The sequence below is a fragment of the Erpetoichthys calabaricus genome, chromosome 1 (genome assembly GCF_900747795.2).
Source record: "Erpetoichthys calabaricus chromosome 1, fErpCal1.3, whole genome shotgun sequence".
Lineage (NCBI taxonomy): Eukaryota > Metazoa > Chordata > Cladistia > Polypteriformes > Polypteridae > Erpetoichthys > Erpetoichthys calabaricus.
Window position 1 is genome coordinate 192,013,135 of NC_041394.2, and position 19,237 is coordinate 192,032,371.

General features: G+C 36.4%; 1 protein-coding gene across 2 annotated transcripts in view; it reads right to left on the reverse strand.

The window, feature by feature from the left end:
• Positions 1-19,237, reverse strand: part of mon2 (MON2 homolog, regulator of endosome-to-Golgi trafficking) — a 172,080-nt gene that overhangs the window by 55,400 nt on the left and 97,443 nt on the right. For both annotated transcript variants that reach the window (XM_028810523.2, XM_028810510.2), the window contains exons 11-14: positions 13,911-14,064; positions 9,881-10,083; positions 8,311-8,392; positions 6,003-6,184 (exon numbers count right to left, since the gene is read on the reverse strand). In XM_028810523.2, the coding sequence (XP_028666356.1) occupies positions 6,003-6,184; positions 8,311-8,392; positions 9,881-10,083; positions 13,911-14,064 (621 nt within the window). The remainder of the gene's footprint in view (positions 1-6,002; positions 6,185-8,310; positions 8,393-9,880; positions 10,084-13,910; positions 14,065-19,237) is intronic.

Consider the following 19,237-nt stretch of genomic DNA (forward strand, 5'->3'; position numbering starts at 1 on the left):
AGTGTGTTGCACACCTGCAGAGGTACAGCTATCATTTTATTAATTTTCTGAATGTTTTATCCAGTACATGGCCACAGGGATCCAAGACCTATCCCAGAAATAGTAGGCTTGAGGTTGAAACTAAGTCTGGCTAGGATGCTAGTCACTTCTAGGACAAATTCACATTTGCAAAATCACTTGTACTGGGCCAAATTAGAATTATCAATGAAATGTAAGGGCATGTCCCTGATATATGAGAGGTAAAACCAATGACAGGTGAAGACGGTGACAAACCTAGGACTTGTTACTATGCCATCTAATTTATAATTAATTTACTCAAAAACTGTGCTAGTGTGAAAGTAAGGAAGTAACTGATCTAAAATATAATTCTCTTTTAAATTTGTAAACATGCTTAACTGGATTTTGACTGTGCTAAATATAATTCTCTTTTAAATTTGTAAACATGCTTAACTGGATTTTGACTGTGCTTTCTAATATACAGGCGTCAAGAATATACAGGAGTAAGAAAATATTTTTTACTCATTGGTATAATGACCTCTGTAGGTATTATGATTAGGAAGGGATCTCACATAACAACTGGAAATGCCAAGGTCGACAAGCAGATCAAAATGGTGAGTTTATTGAATAAAAGGTACGATAAAATGAACTTGCAAAAAACAGAACACAAAGCACTCTTTTGGTTGTAAAGGAATAAAAATGGCTTTAGGGTCCTCTATGAGAGTAAATGATAGTTATGTAGTTTAATTAAATGATGTAAGGAAAACATCTGTTAGAATGTGTCTTTGTTGAACAACCGGTTTTATTAAAGGAGTCCCGCTAGTTCCTGCTGGTGTCCATGAAACCATGATTCTTTAATAACTTTTGTTGGGTCAAGTTTTTCAAGCACCCTCTGTGACCCTTTTCCTTAAGGAGTCAACTCTATGCTGTTCACTACTGCGATCCCACAAAAGTAATGGCTTCCTGACCATCCTGAACCATTATGGGCAACCTATTTTCAGCACTCTGTTGCCCTCATTTACTCTCTGATGACAGTGTGATACATCACTGGAAAACTCATTAAGACCAATGCCATAACCTGTTGACCTTCCTGAGCCGCCACCACCACACATACAGAGATTAATTCCTTCTAGTAATTACTGCATTTACGCAGTGGCGTGCTCTCACCCTACCAACGTGGATCTTTTTCTTTTTTGAGGTTTAACTTCTTGCTACCATCTGCCCTACTCTCTTATTTGCACCATTTGTATATGCCAGGTGCTCTTTCTCTGTTTAAACTTGGCCCTGAGGACAAAAAAATTGCAGTTTTAAGAATCATAAAATGTGTATTTTGTTTCTTTTGCAATGTGCTTATTAATAATTTGAAATGAAAAAATAATTTTGCTTTCAATTCATATGTAGAAAATTTTCAAATACTCTTTAAGGCAGTAGTAGCTGCAAAGTAGCACTAGTGTGAATGTAATGTAGTAACCGTTCTAAAGTATAATTCTCGTTTAAATTTGTAAACATGCTTAACTGGATTTTGACTGTGCTTTCTAATATACAGGCGTCAAGCTTATCATTCTAGCTAACCCAGCCACAGTGTGTTTCTTCGTACTGGTCCCAAGCCCGGATAAATGGGAAGGGTTACGTCAGGAAGGGCAACCTGTGTAAAATTTTGCCAGATCAATATGTGGACAACAATACAAATTTCCATACCGGATCAGTCGAGGACCGGGTTAACAACAGCCGCCACCAGTACTGTTAGCCAACAAGGTGCTGGCGGAAATTGGGCTACTGTTAGCCGAAGAAGGAGAAGAAGAGGGGGAGATGTGTCTGGAGGCAGAAGGACAGGAGGAAGGTAAAGAGAGTGGAACTGAGGGTAGGAACTTTGAATGTTGGCAGTATGACTGGTAAGGGAAGAGAGTTAGCCGATATGATGGAGAGAAGGATAGTTGATATATTGTTTGTACAAGAGACTAAATGGATGGGGAGTAAGGCCAGGTGGATTGGAGATGGATTCGAATTGTTCTATCATGGTGTGTATGGGAGGAGAAATGGGGTAGGAGTTATTCTGAAGTAAAAGTATGTCAAGAGTGTTTTGGAGGTGAAAAGAGTGCGAGACAGAGTAATGATTATGCAGTTGGAAATTGGAAGTGTGATGATGAATGTTGTTAGTGCTCATGCCCTGCAAGTTGGGTGTTCGATGAATGAGAAAGAAAATTTCTGGAGTGAGTTGGATAAGGTGATGGACAGTATACCCAAGAGGCAGAAAGTGGTGATTGGAGCGGATTTCAACAGACATGTTGGTGAATGGAACAGAGGAGATGAGGAGGTGATGGGTAGGTATGGTGTCAAAGAGAGGAATGAAGAAGGTCAGAAGATAGTGGATTTTGCAAAAAGGATGGGCATGGCTGTGGTGAATACATATTTTAAGAAGGAGGAGGAACATAGGGTGACATACAAGAGTGGAGGAAGACGCACACAGGTAGATTATATCCTATGCAGAAGAGTCAATCTGAAGGAGATTAAAGACTGCAAAGTGGTGGCAGGGGAAAGTGTAGTTAGGCAACATAGGATGGTGGTCTGTAGGATGATGTTGGAGAAGACAGACAGACAGACAGACAGACAGACAGACAGACAGACAGACAGAAAGACAGACAGACAGACAGACAGACACACACACACACACACACACACACACTTTATTAATCCCAAGGGGAAATTCACATACTCCAGCAGCACCTTACTGATACAAAAAAACAATATTAAATTTAAGATTGATAATAATGCAGGTAAAAACAGACATAAGTATATATATATATATATATATATATATCTATAGGATCAAATGGTGGAAGCTGAAAAAGTAAGACTGCAAGGCTGAGTTTAGGGAGGAGGTAAGACAGGCACTGGGTGGCAGTGAAGAGTTGCCGGACAGCTGGGCAACTGCAGCAGAACTAGTAAGAGTGTCAGCAAGAAGGGTGCTTGGCGTGACAGCTGGACAGAGGAAGGAGGAAAAGGAAACCTGGTGTGGAATGGGAAAGTACAGGAGAGTATACAGAGAAAGAGGATGGCAAAGAAGAAGTGAGATAGTCAGAGAGATGCAGAAAGTAGAGAAGAGTACAAGGAGATAAGGCGCAAGGTGAAGAGAGAGGTGGCGAAGGCTAAAGAAAAGGTGTATGATGAGTTGTATGAGAGGCTAGACACTAAGAAGGGATAAAAGGACCTGTACCGATTGGCTAGACAGAGGGACCAAGTTGGGAAGGATGTCAGGCAGGTTAGGGTGAAAAAGGATAAAGATGGAAGCATACTCACAAGTGAGGAGGGTGTACTGAGCAGATGGAAAGAGTACTTTGAGAGGCTGATGAATGAAGAGAATGAGAGAGAGAGAGAAGGTTGGATGATGTGGAGATAGTAAATCAGGAAGTGCAATGGATTAGCAAGGAGGAAGTAAAAGGATGAAGAATGGAAAAGCCATTGCTCCAGATGATGTACCTGTGGAAGCGTGGAGGTGTTTAGGAGAGATGGCAGTGGAGTTTTTAACCAGAATGTTTAATGGAATCTTGGAAAGTGAGAGGATGCCTGAGGAGTGGAGAAGAAGTGTACTGGTGCCGATATTTAAGAATAAGGGAGATGTGCAGGAGTGTAGTAACTACTGGGGGATATAATTGATGAGCCACAGCATGGGGTTATGGGAAAGAGTAGTGGAAGCTAGGTTAAGAAAGGAGGTGATGATTAGTGAGAAGCAGTATGGTTTAATACCTAGAAAAAGCACCGAAGATGCGATGTTTGCTCTGAGGGCGTTGATGGAGAAGTATAGAGAAGCCCAGAAGGAGTTACATTGCGTCTTTGTGGACATGGAGAAAGCATATGACAGGGTGCCTTGAGAGGAGTTGTAGTATTGTATGAGGAAGTCGGGAGTGGCAGAGAAGTATTTAAGAGTTGTACAGGATATGTACAAGGGAAGTGTGACAGTGGTGAGAACTGCAGTAGGAGTGATGGATGCATTTAACGTGGAGGTGGGATTACATCAGGGATCGGCTCTGAGACCTTTCTTATTTGCAATGGTGATGGACACGTTGACAGACAAGATTACAGAGGAGTTCTCATGGAGTATGATGTTTTCTGATAACATTGTGACCTGTAGCAAGAGTAAGGGAGCAGGCCGAGGAGACCCTGGAGAGCTGGAGGTTTGCTCTAGAGAGGAGAGGAATGAAGGTCAGTAAGAACAAGACAGAACACATGTGTTTGAATGAGAGGGAGGTCAGAGGAATGGTGAGGATGCAGGGAGTTGGTGAAGGAAGGATAAGTTTAAATACTTGGGATCAACAGTACAGAGTAATGGGGATTGTGGAAGAGAGGTGAAAAAGAGAGTGCAAGCAGGGTGGAATGGGTGGAGAAGAGTATCAGAAGTGATTTGTGACAGACGGGTATCAGCAAGAGTGAAAGGGAAGGTCTACAGGACAGTAGTGAGACCAGTTATGTTATATGAGTTGGAGACGGCAACCCCTAACAGCTGCAGACGAAAGAAAAAGAAGTTGATCATTCTAGCTAACAGAAAACAATCTATAGAGTAAGCAATTTGATTTTAGATACAGCCATACCTGAATATAAATAATATTTGAAAAACAGGACACAATAACTTGTACTTCTAGGTTTACTGCTACAGATTATATGATATGAATTGCCATTTCATATTTGGTAGGTGTTAATGATTTAATAATAATATCTGAAGATGATGACTAAAAGCATACCTACTCCAAATTACTACAATTTCTTTCAATAAATTCAATTGGTAACTGTTTTGAAGCTTACATTTCTAATTACAGCAAAAAAATCTGATGACCCTATATTTTCTATACTATTACTAAACTGTAGACCAACTAACTGGCACCCAAAATCCTGTCAATTGTTTTCTGTTAGGTTTAAAATCACAGAGTACAGCAGCAGATAAATATTGGAAAACGTGTTTTAGGTGTTTGCACCCCTGATTCAAATCAGAACCATATTCTGAATTCTGAGGCAACGGGAAGTGCAAAGTACTAGCATGTCATTTTCAGGAATACAGGATGAATAAGTATACATGTGTGGCCCCATCACGGCCCTATCCATCTCCATTCCAGATTTTTCATTTCTTAGACTGTTATTTCTTTTAGTAATGTAACCTTAAAACAAGTAAAGTACTTGAGGACAGCTGTAATCTTGTTAATACATTATAAACACTTAGGTTCTGCATTTTTTCTCTCTTTTAAGACGGGGGGAGGTAAAACCATGCAAACATGGGAAAAATGTGAAAACTACATTAAGCCAATGACAGAGATTCAACCCATCATACATTGGTAAAACATGCTATGAAAAATGATAATTACTTAACTCTCATTAGATAGAGTATGTTAACTTTTTTAGGGTTAACCCACAAGGTAAATCTTTTTTTAAGAAGTTTAAAAATCAAAATTACCTCAGGAATAAATACATATTCTTTGGAACGCTATGCAAATTTGTTTATTTTATGTCATAATTCTTAATGATTACAAACTTAATAATTTTTGAAGTCCCAGAAAAAAAGCTGGCAATTACATAACATTTAGAATTTTAGAATTGAGTCTAATTTTTAACCATGATGACAGCAGTAAATTACTGTATTTAATAATACAAATCTAGGCAAGAAAATCACACGTAAGTTAAACAGTGTTTAAATATGTATAATAAACATTATACTCAAATAGTAAAGTAATAAAAATTTAAATAAAATGATTCCCAATTTATTAATATTCACACATTTAGTAGTTATGATCTTTATGACTGTTCAAAGAGCTGACATCTCCTCCGCCAAGAAGTTGTATAATGTAACATTGGCTTAGGGTGTGATGCAGCAGTGCTAAACACTCTGCCATCAAAGACAGTCAACTGCTGCAATACACATGACACTGAAGTATATAAACATGTATGTATATTTAAAAAAAGAAATAGCTGCATACATCTATTTTTCAAGCATAGATTATTTTTTCCCCAAAGAGACTCACTTTTGTTTGAAAGTGTGGAAGATGACGTGCTCAGTGCTGTCAGAGCATAATGTGGTGGTAAAGAAGCTTTGCAAATGGCTGTAATGAAGGCATCACGAGGAGTTACTAGGCCAAGTTTTCCACACAGTGAAGCCATGGTCATTTCTGCTTTAAGGATGTTCTCTGTTGCTGTTTCATCAGTGCTGAAAAATAACATTTTAAAACTATGTTACATTTCGCAAACAAATAAAGTGACAGTGAAAAAACAAAGAGTAAAACAATAACAGCAACTGTTCATATTTTAGTCTATAATTGTTTTCACTTATGAAGGCTTTCCTATAGCAAATGTATAATTAAGTAATCCATCAGTGGTGCTCTTTAAAGGTCTTTTAAAATTTAACATATTAAAAGCAGTAAATTAATAAAACAGAAAGAACATTTGAAATCAAAATGATCATACATATTTTTAAGATTAAAACTTTTATGAGTACCCTGTATAATCACAGTGAGAGCTGTGTCCGGATATTTTCAAAAACATCAGCACTGTTTCGAGTGGGTGTGAGACTCCCCCAGAGATGTGTCTTGTCTCCTAGCGTGTTTGTGGTTTTCATGAACAGGATATCAAGGCAGAGTCAGCGAGGTGAGGGGGTCCAGTCTGGTGACCTTAGAATCGCGTCACTAGTTTTTGCAGATGATGTGGTCTTGATGTGCAGCTTCATTGGGCTGCAATCTCCAACACGCATTGGGACAGTTTGTGACCAAGTGTGAAGCAGCAGGTATTGCAATCAGTACCTCCAAATCTGAGATCATGGTTCTCATTAGGAAAAATGTCGACTGTCCTATCCGGATGGGAGGTGAGTTACTGCCCCAAGTGGAGGAGTTTAATTACCTCAGGGTCTTGTTCATGAGTGAGGGGAAAAGGGATGGTTAGATTGACAGACAGGTTGGGTCAGCAAGCAGAGTTATGCGGTTGCTCTACCGATCTGTAGCGGGAGCTGAGTCAGAAGGTGAAGCTCTCGATTTACCAGTTGATCTATGCCCAAACCTTACACTTATGGTCATGGGCTTTGGGTAATGACCGAAAGAATGAGATTGTGATGAGCTTTCTGAACAGGCTGGCTGGCCTCTCCCTTAGTGATAGGGTGAGAAGTGCAAGACATCCAAGAAAGGCTCAGAGTAGAGTCGCTGATCCTCCACATCGAGAAGAGTCAATTAAGATGGTTCAGGCATCTGATACGCATACCTACTGGTCCCGACCCTGTGGAGGTTTTATGGGCAAGACCAGCTGGGAGGAGACCCCACTCTGGGAGGATTATATTTCCCAGATAGCCTGGGAATTCCTTGGGATCCCACAGTATGAGTTGGCAAGTGTGGCTGGTTGAAAAGGATGCTTGGGCCTCACTGATAAGACTGCTGCCCACATGACCTGGCTTTGGATGAATGGTGGAAAATGAATGAATAAATACATAAAAAAATAAATAGAATTAATATATTGATAATTAATATTCTTGATCTACCAATGAAAAAAATACTGTAGGTGGTACAGCAAAAACTTAATATTGTGTTGAACTTAACTCCAGGTTGGACACTGCCTGAATGTAACCTGTATATTCTTTCTTGCGTGCATTTGGGTTTTTCCAGGTATTATTTCCATCTGTATTACAAATATGTATGTTTTTTATTAACAGGAAACTGTAAATTGACCCTAAATTAAGGAGTCTCAGAGTTTAAACTGAGTCTGGTATGTGACAAACAGTTCCATCAAAGATGGTTCCTTCCACAAAGGGGGGAAAAAAAAATCAAGTACTGTATACACAAAAACACAGTTTCCTCTATTCTTATCTGGTAAAATAATCTTCTATGCCACTAGGTGGCATAAAAGTATCTCTGAGAAATTAACAACTTGTAACTTAAATTTAAAAAGTACCACCTTTGAAATAATCTGCAACTGCACTATGCTCTAGGTATTTTGCAATTATTGATGATCATGTTTGTAATGCAGATGATTCAAATTAAATGTATATAGTACAATTCACTTATACTGTGTTAACTGGTCACTTTAAAGTTACAGAATCAAACTGAGAAATTAAGAAAGAGAAAAATGTAAGCTAATTTTGTTCATATCAATAATTCTTGAAAAGGTCATTTTTACATCAGTCTCAAAACCCTTAACTTTTTGTGGAACAACATAATACATACATTTTGCCACACTGAATAAGGTTGCTTTGTTTAAGCAAACCAACTGGTTTTGAATGAATGAGTAAAATACAGCCGCTAGAAGCAGTGATAGCAGCACATTTGAATGAAGCAATTTAAAAGTAAAATCTACCTTGCATCTAAAAGAAGAGACAGGGCAGCAAGAAGGCCGCACCAACAGGCATTAACCATTTCCTCCCAAACAACTCTCAGAACTGTGAAGAAGAAAATGGAATCAGAGAGCACAACAACATCAACATAATACGTAATAAACTATTGCAAAGTAAACATACAATATTTACAAAGAAGCTTTTTGTCTACTTCATAAAATAGTGGCCTATAAGAGGGTTCACTTTCATATTAAATTTATTTTCAGTATATTTATCTCTGTTAAAGCATGAAAGCATATAAAATAAAATAGCTAGGAATTAATACATGCTTGAACAGTGTTAGCACGTTAGAAAAATTGTGACAAGAACAGACCATTCAGTCTAACAAGCATGTCACCTAGATTATCTGAGATAACTTAAGATGTGAAGGTCCTAAATGATCTACTCTCTACTACACTACTTGGCAATGTATTCCATGTGTCTATGGTTTTCTGCATGAAGAATAACTTTCTAACATGTGTGTGAAATGTGCCCTTAACAATTTTCCAACTGTGTCCCAGTGTTGTTGTTGCAGAATTTATTTTAAAGCAACAACTGGGATTTACTGTACTATTTTCTTTCATAATTTTACACACTTCTATCATATCAACCTTTAATATTTGTTTGTTTAAAAAAATTCTCCTCATAGCTCATACTTTTTAGTCCTGGAACGAGCCAAGTCACTCTTCTCTGGATATTCTCTAGTGCTGCTATGTTGTTTTTGTAAAATGAAAACAAAAACTGCACACAGTAATCCAGATGAAGTCTCACTAGTGCATTTTATAATTTAAGCATAACCTTCCTTGACGTGTACTCCACACATCGTGATATATAACCTAACATCCCATTAGCGTTCTTGATCATTTCTATACACTGTCTGGATATTATTTTTGTTTCTGTGTTTCTACCAAATCACAAAATGTTATGGCTAAGAATCCAAGCTATAATGTAAATCCCTTTTTCTAGGACACTGGTGTAATGCACTAAAGAGTTCCAAAAATAGTAATAAAAAAAAACTGGTCTAGACTTTTTACTTACTCATACTTACTCATACACTCATAAGCCTATAACTATAAAAAATGATTCTGTAGTTTTTTTTAATCTCCTCTAAATAAATTGACCTATGTTTCATGCTATTATGTTAGAATTACAAAAAAAAATCTGTGATTAAACTCCAAATTTAGTCAAAGACAAAATTTCCAAATCCACAACCTTAATCAATTGCTGGGCATTCAAAGTACTGACCATTTACATGCCTGGCCAAACAAAGAGAACTTCTTATGAGTCTAGGAAATATGTATTTATTATTTCCCTTTATACATTTCTCTTCACCATATGACAATGAGACAATGATTTTAAAACAACAATGCAAAAATTGATGTTGTAAAGTCTATTTTTTTAAAGCCAAAACACCTTTAACGTGTTGCCTTCATTTGTACCTGTGATTGTATTAAAAGGCTCCATATGTTTAAAATTTCTTATTGAAATTTTCTAATGGCTGTCTTCAATTAAAACTGAAAAAGAAATAAATAAATCCCCCCACCCAACACTTACCAGGCTCCTGCTCCTTCCTCTCTTTTGCCATCCCTTCAGGCACTGCTGCTGGTTTGTTCAGATGCACTGCTTCATCTTGAGCCAACTCTTTTTCAATCATTGTTGTGATGCCTCGAACCAAGTCTAGAAGACAACTGAAGGCCACTGACATTGCGTACCCTTCTGGTATAGAAGGTGGTTCAACCTTATCAAGCATCTCCAAACTTATGAGAAAAACAGTAAAACATGAAGGGTAATACAGCTTGTGATACAACGGACTAGAATATAAAAAACATGAAACAAATTAAACCAAGTCACCTCTTGAAAAATTTGTCATGTGGGCCCTCAAGTATAAACGGTGTGTATGCAAAAAAATGTTGCGTAAGAATGTTTCCACGTTCAAATCGCTATGTATAAAACCTAAACTTGGTGTAAATACATGTACATTTCCACAGTAGCCCATACCTGCCGTACATAAGTTCTCTGCTCGGTTTTGCAGACTGGTGGCACCCAGCGTCAAAGCAGTGTTACTGTTCCTGTGTGGTTATCCTTACTTTTTTACATCCACATCCCTGACGCGGCTATATAAATACACTGAAATTAACCACATATTGTTTATTAGTTTAAGGCATCTGATTGTAATTAACCTGTAACAATATGATGGTCCACAGAATGGTCAAACTATTCTAAATACCATAACTGCTTTAGCGTTGTCACTCTCACTGCACCTTCTTCTTTTTCTTTCACCTGCTCGATGTTCTTTAAAAGTTTTGAAGAATCTGCGTTCTAAGCTTACAGATGGCTTAACATCTATTAGAGAGCTGATTGTGTGGCGATTAGGTATTTGGAGAAAGAAAAGTAAGGACAGGAATTGGAGGTTAGTATGTATGAAAGAGACAGTACTACTACAATAAAGTATTCCATCGAAGGTCGCACATGGCGCAGCAAGCGTCTTGTGTGAGACATGAGCAATCACTGCGCCACCATGTTCCCATGTTTAATGACATGCTTTAACTCCTATCATCATGAAAGTGATATCACGTATACATCTCAGTATTTTAATTATTCAGAGAGCTGTAATATCACGAATGTAATGGATTCTGTGTCCTGTCGGAGGAAGAGAAAGCCCGGAAGCACGTAGTGATTCATACATATAGACCACATAGAAGATCAAATACAAAACAAAGCATTTAACGTGCTACTTTAGTTACAAATGGATTGAGAAACTAGTAAATTAAACGATTTTAAGATGAAGTTTATGATGTTCTACTTTAATGACAAAATAAACTACGTGATTAAAGTGGAAATTTAGAGATTAAAGTTGACATTTCACGCTTTTTCCCCACTGTGTGCCTTTTTTTTTCTCTGTACCCTAATAAGCTTTCATATGACACTCAGACGGTGGGATATGACTCACCTTTTCATGGTGACTTTGATATGTGACAACTTCTTTTTTATTTTGGGCACTGTGCGACTTTGTGAACGTGAGCTTTCGAGTTTCTCCAACACGCTAAGTCACTCGATCAACTTCCTTTTGTTGTCTATACCACTGTTTAAACCAACAAATTGTAAGTTTTTCCTTGCCTCCACTTGGTATTTGCTGAAATTCTTCTATTTTCCCCTCTTGCTTTTGCCATTGCCTTTTCACAGAAAGCTGAGCTTAAGGGCTATTTATATTGATTTGCATATTCAAAGAGGCGTAATTTGGGGAGGAGTTGGGGCGGGACAGAAGGCGCGTGCACATGCGTTACTTTTCATGTTGACCGGGATTTATGGAGTGGAAGAACGTGGAAGTTGGCGTCCGCACAGATTTATGCATCTGGATTTTTTTGTGCGTAAGCACATTTCCGCTTTTGTGCTTACGTCATGTTATAGTGCGAATTCTACGCACGGCGTTATGCATGAGACCCCTGATCACTACACAGTTAAACTGAGAGTCTACTTGTCTTACTAAAATATGTATATTCAGTATACCTGCAGTCTAAAAGAACAAATGTTAGAATAGGTAGGGCTTTATTTAAGAATGTATAAAGTAGCAATCAAAAAAACAAAAGAACTTTCATGAAGTTAATTTTATAATTACTGTTGTATGTATAATATGTATAATATAACAGTATAATATTACTATTGTTGTTTTGGATTATACTATGTTTATGGTAGATGATGTATTTTTTTGATTCTTGATAACAGTAACTGTACTCAGTTTTGCTGTAATTAGAACATCTTGACCTTCCTCTTCTTGGTTCTTTTTTTTATATTTATACAACAGCAACATGCTTTACTATAGTGGATACCACTGGTAGATACTTTCAGGTTTTGCTGCAAGAAAGCTAAGACTGTACTATTAATCTGTGTACATTCAAAAAAATCTGTTGTTTCCATACACAATACCCGTTTCAAGCTGTATATTAGTTTTCACCAATTAAAATGGAATCCCTTGATTGATAACATACCAATTCCACACAGTATAATACATGTAAAGCCTCATGGAAATTGTTATTTTATTGTTTATCATGGTGCGGATGTATTAGGTTTTGAGATTTGGTATGAAATGGTCCATTTTGTATAAAACATTGGAAGCATTACCAAGATTTCTTATAAACACAAATGGCAACAATTACAATGATGTTGTAATGAATATAAATGATATGAAAAGTCCCTCAACCCATGCTACCACTTCCGAATTTTTCAAGTGTATTTAAGTTGTAGAGAAATTATGCATTATTTACTAAATTTGGGGAAAAATGTCAGCCAGCTGAAAGATTGTGCTTCACATGAGCTTTATGCAGAGGTTGTTTTGATTTGTATGTACCTTTTACTACTATTCATCTTGAACAAACACAAAATTGATTACATTAAACACTGCAATCAAGTACATTCTGTTGTTTATCTGATGTGATCTAATTATCTCAAAACCATACTAATAAAACGGGAACATTTAAGCACTGTAGTAGATATACAGACAATATCAGATGAAATAAATTTGAAAAATGTGTGGCTAAATATGCACAAAAAAAACAAAGAGCAACGGAGCTGCGGTTGCTACACATACACAAAACAATCCTGAAATGAACAGACTTGCTTTTGCTACATAAACACATTCTGTTGCTAAATATGCAGAAAATATTCTGTAGTGACCAGACTTGCACTTATTAAATATGCACAAAAAATTCTAAAATGAACAAAGTTATGGTTTGCTAAAAACAAGCAAACACATAGAGATATCCATTGAGCTGCTGTTACTAAACATGTCTCAAATCATATTTATATGAACATAGAAACTTCTGTTTGACATGCAAAAAAAAAAAAAAGATATTTGCCTTGCCTTAAAAATTGCAATGCTGGGTTTATTATAATTCACACACTGATTATGGATCAAATAAAGGAATTATATGGTTCATAATTGTTAAATGTCCACATAGGTGGGCACTGAAATGAACTTATGAACCACCTGAAATGCGTTGTTAAAGTGGAAACATCAAATTATCACCTTTTGAAGATTCACCAGAGCTTATCAACAGTTTATTATTTGGTATACATCCAGAATCAGAAGTGTTTGTCAATGCTACAAGAAAATATAATACTGTAGTGTGTTTCAAATGACATCTTCTGGTGCAAAAAGAATAATCAAAGGCAATTTCATGCCAAATATTTAAGTACTAGGGCACATGAATCAGCACCATCTTAGTAAATTTTCTGGGCAAAGCCGTGTAACACAGCTAGTGTGCTATATAAAAGCATGATCGTAATAAGCCTACATGTCATGCTAAAGAACACATACAAACAAAAGAAATGGATTTCAAATATATTAGGTAAAACAAATCTTTATTCTGGTTTGTTTCCTTGCAAGAATGGTTTTAATAAAAAAAAGGAAAAAGCTAATAGAAGTATTCATTCTGGAGCCATGAAAAGAGTACAGCGAAAAAATGGCAACAGCAATGTGATTATCGTTATTTTTCATGAACTAAAATGTTTCCATTAACATCAAACCCTTTAATTTCCCATATAATTACTCCAACATTGAAGTAATGAAAAACAAAGTACTACTTACTAAGCAGCCTTTGCAATGCCTTGTACATTCACAGTCATAATTGGAATCCACGTGCCTCTGTATTCAAAGGCAGGTTGTGGTGTTACACCTCCAGTTACACCAGATACGCCAGGCAAACTTTGTGTTGATGATGGCCCACTTGAACTATTAGCACCTACATAAGTAAACAGAAAAGATGTTAATGTTTAATGTAAATGTGCTAAACGTTATTTATACTGTATTTACAGAAATTAAAATATTTAATACAAGTATTTTACACAGCACCTTCCTCATAAGTGCCCAGGGACCTTTGGGCAATGTGGGCTCCTGGTTAAGAACGTTTTAGCAAACTGGAAAGACTGATAAAAAGACAGATACAAAAATTGACTTTAAAAATAATAAGAAAACCTTAGTAGACAACAAGGTCTACTTCTAGACCAAATCCCTGGAGGTCTGATCACCAGAGAGCAGCTGGTGTCCAGGCTAACTATAGTATGTAGCTTGTTTGGGTTCACCAACAATGTTAAAAATAACAGGGGTCAACTGAAATGCCAGTTGATTGACTGACATGAGTAGGACAGATTAGGATGAAGTAGACTTTGGCAATAGATATAGACACTTGGAACATTAAATATCACTATACTCTCGGGGAGAGAGATGGAACTTGTGCAGGATTAGCTGGATATAGTCATTCTCACCCTCCATGCAGCCTTTTTTTAGGAACTATGTTTCTTATGTGGTGTGGTCTCAGTACTACTTTGGAGTTACCACCGTGAAAGTGGCCTGTGGTGGATGTGGAGATACTTACAAACTCCCAGCTTAGTTGTGTGGAGCTGGAGTTTGCATCAGTAGACAAAATGGTTGACTCAATGTGACCTCAAGCTGCTCTGAGGAAATTTGAAAACACTGCAGTTGTTTATGCACTTAAAAACTGTGCAGAATATTTTGCTTTCATCTTTTGAAAGTTAAACTGGAAATTACACTATCTAGCCATGATAAGATTGTAAGATGTAATTTTACTAGTTGGTTCTAAGAATGTAATAATTTGAGACTGTGTAAGAGACAGGATAACTATAAATTTCAGTTAATTAATGGAATCCAGAAAAAAAGTACACTCATCAGTTACCGAGAAGTATATTCTAATTCAGCTTGAAACTGTGCAATGCATACATTTCTCTTGCCTTAGATTACCAGAAATGTGAAAAGGTGCAGACTCTAATTGTGAGAGCTGTCAATGGGCTCCAGCCTCACTGGGCAACATGTTTTGGGAAAGTCCCACACTCAGACCTTACTGTAATACATTTTTCAGATAGCTATCATGCAGTTTTGGATTCAGAAAAATCTCTAAAACTTTAGCAGTTCTTCATGGGTTGACACATGATGGGATATCACAACTCAATGAATAATATATTGTATTTAACACTACACTGCTGGCACATCACTTTATCTTACTCAGTTGGAAGAGTCCTAATCTACTTATAGAATACAATGTCCTATTTTATTAAATAAAATAAAATTATTAAGTTTAGAATACGGCAAACATTATTTTAAAGTTACCTTAACTAATTACACATGCTGAATGCCTCCTACCCTTTAACATGTCTTAATATCTTTATTTCATATTAAACATTCTGATTTCTTGCTCTCCAAACAATAGGGAAGGGAATGTCAGTTTTAATTTGAGTAAGACAGAATATTGTATGTGTGAATGACTTGTAATTCTCTCACTCTAAAAAGTTATCCATAAAAGAAGTAAAAATAATAAAAAGGGCACAGCCTAAACTAACTAAAAGGTGTTTCCACCCCTCATTGGACTGATGAGAGAAATAGTAGTCACTACTTGTTTATGAGAAGGTTCAGATGGAAAAAGCATTTTGGTACAACTGACGTAGAAAACCCAAATGGGTGTTCTAGGAATACCTTGCACATTCATTTTGAATGAAGGCAGGAAAATGGACATTGTTCACTACCTTATATACAATAAAGCTGACAGGAGTTTTGGCCAAATGGTTGTCGCTTGTCATAGCAGCAATGTAAAGGCACATTTGTTGTCACAACCAGTCCAAGATAACATCTAATTGAAAAAGAAGGCAGACCATGCAAAGGTAGCAAAGTTTCCCAAATTTAAGCATGAAGTACCAGTATAAAACACATAAGCTATGACGGTAGCCAAAAGCTAATTTGTGGAATTTATTTCATAATTAATGGAGAAAGACATTCAGAAAGCCTTAAAGAGACTCTGATAAACAATTCAAAGATGGAAAAACTGCTGTTAGATATTTCCAAGGCTATTCTCAGCCACAATGTTGAAACAAAGACCTTGAAATATGTACAGTATATCGTTGAGAGTTCATAAATCTTCTGGGCAGTTCTCACTGAAGTAACTTAAACCAGTAGTATCTTGTTGAACTGGGTTAATTTCTGCTGTTCAGAGGCTACAATGGATGAATGACATTCATCTGGAAATGTTGAAGAATAGAATATCCCCAGGGTATTTCTTAAAACACACCACTATTAAAACTATACGGAATGTGGAGACGATACCTCAAGAAAATCTGTGTTTGATTTCTAGTCTGCGGATAAATGTTGAATACAAGACTTAGTAAGCAATGAAAAAACAATCTGTTCTTCACCAAATATTTGATGGCTTGTGGAAATTTGCCATCTCTGTCAACAATCATTTTAAGGGCATCAATAAATTTTATAATAATATATTTCGTTATAGCATACTGTATAGGGGATAGTGATTCAGAGGCCATTGAAACAATGTCTGTATATAAAGATCAAAATGTGTGTTTACTTTTACAAGATTATGTAATTAAAGTGGCAGTATGACTCTGAAAATTGTACACTACATCCTGAACAGAACATCAAAGAGCAAATATGCGATCTTGAGGGCTATATTTCTGCAGTTTGGGGATGATAATATCTTGAACTTAATCTGTCTGTGAGCTTCAGTATACACTTAAATAACTCTCAACAGGCTGGCACACTTCTCCACCAGATCAAGATGAGGCAGTTTGAATATCATTGCGAAGATGTTTCCTGAAATCTTACCACAGGAAGTGCATGAAGCATGGCTCATGGTAGGAAGACTCTGGAAAAACACCCGCAACAAGCTGAGGAGTCTTAATATTTTAGATATCCTGTGAATGTATGAAAGCTCAGCAGGCTGCTGCAAGAGACAGGAAATGTAATCTGCCAGGCTGAGGCTGTTTCTAGAGAAGCCATCAACAGAAAAACATGGGAAGTGTAAAGCCATATAGACAAAGGCAATTTTGGTACAAGCAAAGCACAACCAAAAAGTTCAAATGTTCAAATAGGATCCCATGGGAAAATAATAGTAAAACAGATGCAAACATCAATTTCTGACAACAAAGTAAAAACAGGCCAAAGGATCTCCATTTACTTTTCTGCTAGGGCTTTTGAGAAAACAGATGTTAAAATAAAACAATCCTGAGCAGGATCAAGTAACTGCCATTTACGGCTGAGCATGACTATTACAAATTGAATACACTTTAAAAATCTGCCTAGGAACAGAAAAAAGAAAGAAACAGCAAACATCTCAAACAGTAATTATGCTTTTGTGTAGTGACAAGAATAATTATATACATTGCTCTTGCATTTCACTCTGGGGGGGTTCAAGCAGGTTCTTTCTGTGCATATCTCCAGAAGGTCTGAATATAAACAACTATGGTCAATGTTTCTAAAATACAATGCTTTCTAAAAGATACTCTGTAAAGATAGCATGGTGATATGGTAGAACGATGGCAGAGTAAAAAGTGAATTTGCCTCACAACATTTAAGCACTAGTTCAATTTTGAGCAAAGCCTGCATGTTCTCCATGTGTCTGTATGGGTTTCCTCTAAACTTAATTTTCCTTTTATATTCAAATCATAGGCTGTCAGGTTAGGCACCTTCTCTTTATCATAGTAGTCTGAGTGCTCACCTCAATGATTGATGAAAGACTGGAATTTTGTTTAAGGCTGGTACCTGTCTTAAGAGTACTGCTGACTGCATGGGTGTCAGTTTATTTTAACACAATAATTATTTTTTCTTTCTCCACTGTTTAAACTGTTTAATATAAGAGCTTAATGCATCTTAGTATGCTTAGACATTAGGTGCTTAGGTGCTCAACATGCATTGGGAAATGGAATATTATACTGAGTTTGATGACCCTTTTGGGTATTCATTATCACTTGGTCCTGTGTTTACTCTTTAATAAAACCAAACTGTTGAAAAAGTGAATAAGAAATTACAGAAATAGAGGGCAAACAGATTTTAGTAATAGCAATAATGAAAATGCAACTTCTTTCATAGGCAAATCATATACAGTAGAGTACTTAGTACAGACAGAGTAGTTACAGTTTAAGTATAATTAAATATGAATTTCAGCTAAAAGAACAAACAGGGCTCTGATGGAAAATGTGAAGTTGTTTGGATTTTAGACAAGAAACGTTATTGCCAGTGAATATTAACATTGGTCCTGTATCTTAACAGAACATCAACAGAACAGCACAGCACAAAATGAAACATATCCTTTCTTGAATAAGTACTTTGTTATGATTTGTATCAAAATGCTGTACTGATTCACAGTGAGCAAGTCATTATAATTCCTTAGATTTTTTACAGAACTTTATAAAGCTTGAACAAAAAAACAAAATAAATAAAGTTATACTTCACGAGACAGTATGGCATACTTACATACTGTATACAAATACCACCTGTGCCATATTGTAACTGGGCAAAGTTTGTGCACTGTAGAACAAAACTAACACAGTAGAATAATATGATCAGAACAAGTGCAGTGGGTTCATGAGGTAAAGGAGAACTACTTTACTGGCTAAATGTACCTTGAAGGCTCCAGAAATTAATAATTCATTATTTATATTAGAAATAACATTCTGAAGAATTTTGAATAAAAAGACAAATCTGAAATAGAAATGATGACTGATATCACAAGGCGTATTATAAGAAAAAGTAAGTACATCCCATGAAATGTTTTTTCCCCTTTTCAACAAATGTGGACATATTAAGATTTTATCTTCATTTAAACAGTATCTGTAGGTAAATGTGATTATAACAATCACGCACACATTTACAGTTTGTAGTTCAGTTTATAATTTAAATAAAAATACTATAAGTACAAATTTTACATGTGGCAAAAATAAATACATGACCATATTTATCACTCCCTTAAACAGCTTAAATTAGAATCAGGTGCAAACAATTAGAACATCATCAGAGAGGATCTTGGAGGAATCTGTCTTAAGACATTTAGTTTGGTTTGCTCAGTGCTGTTAAAGCATGAGATATCACCGTGCCTAGATTGAAGAGCAGACTGAGGT